At 48.0% G+C, this 7,659-nt stretch overlaps 1 protein-coding gene across 1 annotated transcript; it reads right to left on the bottom strand.

The window, feature by feature from the left end:
* Positions 1-227: 227 nt before the first annotated feature.
* On the bottom strand, positions 228-5,556 carry LOC146755580 (uncharacterized). Its single transcript, XM_085525614.1, has 2 exons — positions 1,393-5,556; positions 228-846 (listed from the first exon to the last, which is right to left on the bottom strand). Exon 1 carries the CDS (start codon positions 4,909-4,911, stop codon positions 2,017-2,019), a length of 2,895 nt encoding a protein of 964 aa, XP_085381740.1. The 5' UTR covers positions 4,912-5,556; the 3' UTR covers positions 228-846; positions 1,393-2,016.
* Between the last annotated feature and the right edge of the window lie 2,103 nt (positions 5,557-7,659).

The raw sequence follows: 7,659 nt of genomic DNA, 5'->3' as shown, positions 1-7,659 counted from the left end.
TCCTGCCCATAGATCTGACCCACAGCAGCTCCTGCCCCATAGACCCTACCAACATGTGCAGCACAGCATCTCCTGCCCATAGATCTGACCCACATCTGCCCCACAGCAGCTCCTGCCCCATAGATCTGACCCACATCTGCTCCACAGCATCTCCTGCCCCATAGATCTAACTCACATGTGCCCCACAGCAGCTCCTGCCTGTTGGAAGTAACCGCGGGAGACAAGTCTCATGCTATCATGGTCAACAAGCCTCAGTTTATTAGGTGTTACAGCATCTTATTTATACAATCAGTAATAAGTTCATGCATATTGCAAAAGTTAAGCTCAGGATTGGTGAATTAGACATTACTTCATCTGACCTTTGTGGTTAGTCTTATAGATACTTTTTCTTTGCAGCTTTGTCTACACCTTGCTACACATCTTGCTTTTCCCTTAAGCCGTCCTTGCCTCTAGATACATATTTCGTCTTTAGCTACATACCCTGTCTTTTCACATCCTGATTTCTTCTCAGCTGCCTAGCCCGTGATCGGCCCTAGGATAGACCGTCTTTGTCTTTAATCACATTCATTCTTTTACAATTTAACTAGTGGAATCTCTTCATGTCCTTTCTCATGAAGCCATTCTGCATAAACACTCTCCACATTTCCCCCGTTTTCTTTTAAAATGAAAAGGCTCAGTTTAACGACCGATTAATAATATTTAACAAGCAGTTCAGTTCAATTGTTCAATCAGTTCTCATGTAGTTTTATCCTGCTCCATCGCTGCTGCTCTGTGAACTCCTTATCTCGATCCATGGCTGCTGCTCCGTAGAATTCTTCTTGTATTACAACAATTCCAAGATACTGCCTATAGAATAACAACACTACTTATATTAATGACATAACTATTATAACTCAGTCAAGACCTCGATTGACAATACTCTAAAAGTGAAAAAAGAGACAAGTCAAATACAACACAACAACATTACTGTTAAACCTACTAAAAAGAACAAACATGTTTGTACTGCAACCTAAGTTTCTGCAACCTAAAAATAAATCCGTGAGGGTCCCATTGTGTTAATCTGTAACTGATCAGGAAAAGTCTTCAATTTTTATATACTCTGATATATTGATTTTAATGACCACTAAAATTTGTGCAATAAATGCTTTTAGGATGCTCATAACCATGCTCTATCAACTGAGTTATCCGGGCTAATAATTGATTAATGATTGTGCAATTTTATGAAGTAGCATGTCAAATAGAACCAATTTTAGAGGACAAATGTACTAGAGTATCACTAGGGGCATTAATACTTATTGACCCTTGAGAAACAGCAAGCTGTGTTGGTGGTGGATGCGACAGTTAGTGCCAGCAGGGCGTCCCCTGCTTCAAGGTGCACATTTCCTCTCTCACCCATCACAGATTCTCTCCTGCATTCAGGGTCTGAAGGATTTCTTCCAGTTGTACACCATATCCGCATGGCCAGTGCGTGATATAGAGCCCAAGTGGAACACCTGCTTAGAAAACAGAATAAACTATCAAATTTAGTTCTATTAGCGTGCACTTTTGTCTAAAATGATGCATGGTTATATTTTCAGATCCCAATTAATTGGATGTAAAATAGGTATCCGTTATATGATACAGGGTCATCTCTTTGTCTAGAATTCCTTTCCAGGTTTTGTCTTTGCAAATTAAGAAAAGCTAATTAATAGGCTAATAATATCATAACCAAACAGTACTAAAACATTAAAAGATCTATTCCTGTAGATTCTAGCATTGATTTCATCAAATCCTGTTTAATACACCTCTGATCTATTACTAAAATAGAAGAAGCACACAACATCCTAGTTAATGCCTTAAACTCCAAATCTTGAGACTGCATTGGTAAAACAGAAAATCACACACTATGTCAAACTATTACTAATATTATCTATAACACAGCAAGTTACAAAGCAATACCACTAAGTAAGAAACACACAATTACAATTACTATAAAGGCTGGATGCTATTTTCTGCCTTCAGATGAGACTGAACATATCATGCTGGAACCCACACAGGGCCAGTCCCTGTGGAAATATGAGCATATTCACGACCCCAAGTTGTCAGTGGTAGAGGACAGTCCCAAAGTCCTGTGGCCATATTCCAAACATTAACCATAGGCTGTTCCTTTAGCACCGGGGAAGCCTCAAAATGACGATCCACATAAGCTGTATCTCTATGAACACGATTCAAAAGCTTCATCACAAGCACAAGCAAAACCTTGCATAATTTTTCTTGTAGTGTGTCTCCCATATTCCCCCTTTTTTGTTTAATAATAAGAATGGATTTCAGTGTTTGATAAATGTGATCAGTAATAGCTTGTCCAGTGGGAGAATGAGCAATAGCTGTAGTATGTTTAACACACCCTTCTTGGAGGAAAGTTTGAGTGGCCTTAGAGGTATACACAGGCCCATTATCTGTTTTTGTAGTATGTGGGATTCCCATAGCAGCATAAGCAGATAACCAGTGTTTACGGGTGTCATGACTGTGTTCACCTGTATGTGCTGTGGCAAATATGTAAGAAGAATGAATATCTATTGTTACATGTGCATATTTTAGACGGCCAAATTCAGGAATGTGAGTGACATTTGTCTGACACAGTTGAAGAGGTGCTGTGCCACATGGATTTGTCCGAGTCTGAGGCAAAGAGGTATCAGTCAAATTATGTAGCCGGTATTCAATCATAAACACAGCATATTGCATAGGAGAGAGGATCATTCTTAACGCAGTTTTCCAATCGTGAGGGGTCATAGCATAAGTGTCACTGTTTGTAACCAAAAGATTGTATGTAAAGGCTGACTGAACTCTGTATGTTCTCACTGACTCCCTTAGCTCCTTCACTGACTCATAAGGCAGGGATTCCAAATGGGGGACCTGATTAGGAAAGGTCTGCAACGTGTCAGCATCACCCCTTAATATTGTTTCTTCTCTGCATTGCTCTAAGACATCACAGTATGCTGTAGGGAAAATTGTCATTCCTGCTTCCTTCAAAGTATCATCAGGAGGAAATGCGTCCGATTCTCTTTCTGGATCTACTGAACCTGGGTCACAACAATCCCCTGGTTTCAGTCCATCCGTGTCTTTAACCACGTTACACACGGGCTGCAGAGACACAGCCGCGCAGGACGAGGGAGGGGCGGCATGGAGAGGCTCAGAGAACGACGTGGGCGAAGCAGAGGGCGGGGGTGCTGTAGAGACCGACAACGCAACGAGCGACGTGTGCGGGGGGGCAGGCGGCCGCTGGCTGGGAACGGCAGCTTGTATCGGAGCGCGGCCGCTGTTCTTTCGTGCGCTGCTTCTCACGTTTCCCGACTTCCTATAGCATACAGCAGCGTTGTGGGTGTTGGATTGACACTTGCTGCACCAAATCCCAGTGGCTTGGCACTCGTGACGGATGTGGCCAGTTTTTCCACAACGGAAACATTTCATGAGGGAGCTGTTCTGCGAGCGTGGGCTTGTAGCGACTGCAGCTTGGAGGGGTGCAAGGGCTGCTAACATTTGATTCTGAGAAGCCTCAGCCTGTGCCTTTAATCCTGACCCTAGCTCTTTAATAGCCTCAACTATGAAAGCCTGAGCCCCCGTGGGCACGCTCGATAGTCTGTCTAACGCCTCCTCTATTGTCCAGTTACTCCTCAAAGTACTTAGAATGCCACGAGCTGTAGCATTACAATTCTGAAGTGCACAATGTTTTAGCATTATTTCCCTTATGTACTCTGGTACTCCAGCCTTCTCTATGGCTCCAGCTACCTTATCTAGAAACGCTCCAAAATCCTCATTTCTTCCTTGCTGGATTCCCATATAAGACGACAGCCCACCTGGTGCCTTGATCTTATCCATAGCCTGCCTGGCCAGATACATTGACTCCCTACATTTAACTGGTCCTAATAAGGCCTGGGCCTCCGTCCGGATGAAAGGACCCACCCCTAAAAGTTCTTCAACGGTGACATTATACAAGGGATCTCCGGGCTGCCTAACTATCGCAACTCTCTGTTGGCACATCTCTTCCCAATAAGCATTAAATAGCAGTTGTTGGTGCTGCGAAAAAATCAACCTAGCTATAGCCCCACAATCAGATGGCAACAAAACCTGAGTACTCCAGATATAATCCAGTATCTGTCTCGCTGGCTCACTTTTTACTCCAAACTGACTGACCGTAGACCGCAATTGTAACAACAACTTCCAATCTAAAGCACTGATAACAGCCTGTGTCCCACCTGCAGCATTAGGCGAATACCCCACCGACAGCACCGCCTGTGGCACCGCTTCCAACGCCTCACCGTCTCCCACCTCTAAACAAGCCCGCGCCAGCGCAGCCCAAGCCCCCCCCCGCTCCCGCGCGACGGCCTCCGCCAGGTCACTCTGTGCCCCAGGGAGCGGCTCATTGCAAAGGGGGGTCGAGGGGGCCGGCTGTAGCGCCATGGTCGATGCAGGCGGCTCGTCTGATACAGACGTGCAGGGAGACGGAGACGGGGCACTCGGCTCCACAGCCACCGGCAACGCAGGCTCGGCGGCCGGCGGCAACTTTACGGTGGACACTGCAGGGGGCCCCGGGCAATCTGACCATTCATTATAACTCTTATTCCTCCCCTGCACAGCACTAGCTTGCTCTACCGCTTCCTTTTCTGCCTGATATTGCAACAAATCATTATAAACCACACGCCACCACTTCCCGCATTTTTTAGCCATTTTCTCCCCATCTATCATTCCCTGAAAAATTGCATCTCCAAATTTACACCACTCAGCAAGATCATGCACTAAATGCGGATTCTGAAATAACCCTTTAGCATACCCATACACTAATAACTTAGGGAGTTCCTTTCCCAAGTCTATCCCCTTAAACTGTCTCCGCCTAAGAAAAGCGGAAAATAAATTATATGCTGCTTGCCTGTCCATTTTTACTCACGTCGGTACCGTTGCAGCCCTCCAGGCTTCGGCAGCACGTGTCGGTCGAGCCCACCTGTGTGGTCACTCGAGACGCGGAGCTCCAATTTTAGCTCTTTCGTCGTCCGTCGGGCTGTGAAATCCGGACCCGAACCCAACGCAGTTCTTCACCCGTGGCGCCCTTTTTTTCCTTATCACGTCGGGGTCACCATTTGTTGGAAGTAACCGCGGGAGACAAGTCTCATGCTATCATGGTCAACAAGCCTCAGTTTATTAGGTGTTACAGCATCTTATTTATACAATCAGTAATAAGTTCATGCATATTGCAAAAGTTAAGCTCAGGATTGGTGAATTAGACATTACTTCATCTGACCTTTGTGGTTAGTCTTATAGATACTTTTTCTTTGCAGCTTTGTCTACACCTTGCTACACATCTTGCTTTTCCCTTAAGCCGTCCTTGCCTCTAGATACATATTTCGTCTTTAGCTACATACCCTGTCTTTTCACATCCTGATTTCTTCTCAGCTGCCTAGCCCGTGATCGGCCCTAGGATAGACCGTCTTTGTCTTTAATCACATTCATTCTTTTACAATTTAACTAGTGGAATCTCTTCATGTCCTTTCTCATGAAGCCATTCTGCATAAACACTCTCCACACCTGCCCATAGATCTGACCCACAGCAGCTCCTGCCCCATAGACCCTACCAACATGTGCAGCACAGCATCTCCTGCCCATAGATCTGACCCACATCTGCCCCACAGCAGCTCCTGCCCCATAGATCTGACCCACATCTGCTCCACAGCATCTCCTGCCCCATAGATCTGACCCCCATCTGCCCCACAGCAGCTCCTGCCTCATACATCTGACTCACAGCATCTCCTGCCCCATAGAACTGGCCCACATCAGCCACAGCAGCTCCTGACCTATAGATCTGACCCACATCTGACCCACAGCAGCTCCTGCCTCATAGATCTGAACCACAGCAGCTCCTGTCTCATAGATCTAACCCACATCTGCCCCACAGCAGCTCCTGCCCCATAGATCTGACCCACATCTGCTCCACAGCATCTCCTGCCCCATAGATCTGACCCCCATCTGCCCCACAGCAGCTCCTGCCTCATACATCTGACTCACAGCATCTCCTGCCCCATAGAACTGGCCCACATCAGCCACAGCAGCTCCTGACCTATAGATCTGACACATAAGCCCCACAGCAGCTCCTGCCCCATAGATCTGACCCACATCTGACCCACAGCAGCTCCTGCCCCATAGATCTGACCCACATCTTCCACACAGCAGCTCCTGCCCCATAGATCTGACCCACATCTGCCCCACAGCAGCTCCTGCCCCATAGATCTGACCCACATCTTCCACACAGCAGCCTTTGCCCATAGATCAGACCCACATCTGCCTCACAGCAGCTCCTGCCCCATAGATCTGACCCACATCTGCCCCACAGCAGCTCCTGCCCCTTTACATATTACACAGATCTGCCCCACAGCAGCTCCTACCCAAAGATCTGACCCACATCATGTCGACAGCAGCTCCTGCCCCATAGATCTGACCCACATGTGCCCCACAGCAGCTCCTAACACATAGATCTGACCCACATGTGCCCCAGAGCTGCTCCTGCCCCATAGATCTGAACCACAGCAGCTCCTGTCTCATAGATCTAACACACATCAGCCCCACAGCAGATTTTGCCCATATTTATGTTGCACATCTGCCCAACAGCAGCTCCTGCCCCATAGATTTGACCCACATCAGCCACACAGCATCTCCCGCCCCATAGATGTGACCCATATCTGCACCACAGCAGCTCCTCCCCATAGATATGCCCTACATCTGCCCCACATCAGCTCCTGCAACATAGATCTGACCCACATCAGCGCCACAACAGCTCCTGCCCCATAGATATGACCCACAACAGACCCACAGCAGATCCTCCCAAAGATCTGACCCACAGCTGCCCACAGCATCTCCTGCCCATAGATCTAACCCACATCTGCCCCACAGCAGCTCCTGCCCATAGATCTGACCCCCATCTGCCCCACAGCAGCTCCTGCCCCATAGATCTGACCCACATCTGCTCCACAGCATCTCCTGCCCCATAGATCTGACCCCCATCTGCCCCACAGCAGCTCCTGCCTCATACATCTGACTCACAGCATCTCCTGCCCCATAGAACTGGCCCACATCAGCCACAGCAGCTCCTGACCTATAGATCTGACAAACATCAGCCCCACAGCAGCTCCTGCCCCATAGATCTGACCCACATCTGACCCACAGCAGCTCCTGCCCCATAGATCTGACCCACATGTGCCCCACAGCAGCTGTTAACACATAGATTTGACCCACATGTGCCCACAGCAGCTCCTGCCCCATAGACCTGACCCACATGTTCCCCACAGCAGCTCCTGCCCCATAGATCTGACCCACATCTGCCCTACAGCAGCTCCTGCCCCATAGATCTGACCCACATCTGCTCCACAGCATCACCTGCCCCATAGATCTGACTCCCATCTGCCCCACAGCAGCTGCGGCCTCATACATCTGACTCACAGCATCTCCTGCCCCATAGAACTGGCCCACATCAGCCACAGCAGCTCCTGACCTATAGATCTGACCCACATCTGACCCACAGCAGCTCCTGCCCCATAGATCTGACCGACATCTGCCACACAGCAGCCTTTGCCCCATAGATCTGACCCACATCTGCCCCACAGCATCTCCTGCCACATAGATCTGACCCACATGTGC

Source organism: Coturnix japonica, chromosome 32 (assembly GCF_054131305.1).
Source record: "Coturnix japonica strain WE chromosome 32, WE-NBRP24, whole genome shotgun sequence".
NCBI classification, from domain to species: domain Eukaryota; kingdom Metazoa; phylum Chordata; class Aves; order Galliformes; family Phasianidae; genus Coturnix; species Coturnix japonica.
Note: the sequence above shows the minus strand (reverse complement) of the source record. Positions and strands in the feature narration are given on the sequence as shown.

Bases quoted from the DNA above. Each gene is read 5' to 3' on its own strand.
- LOC146755580 (XM_085525614.1), bottom strand. From the start codon at position 4,911: ATGGACAGGCAAGCAGCATATAATTTATTTTCCGCTTTTCTTAGGCGG.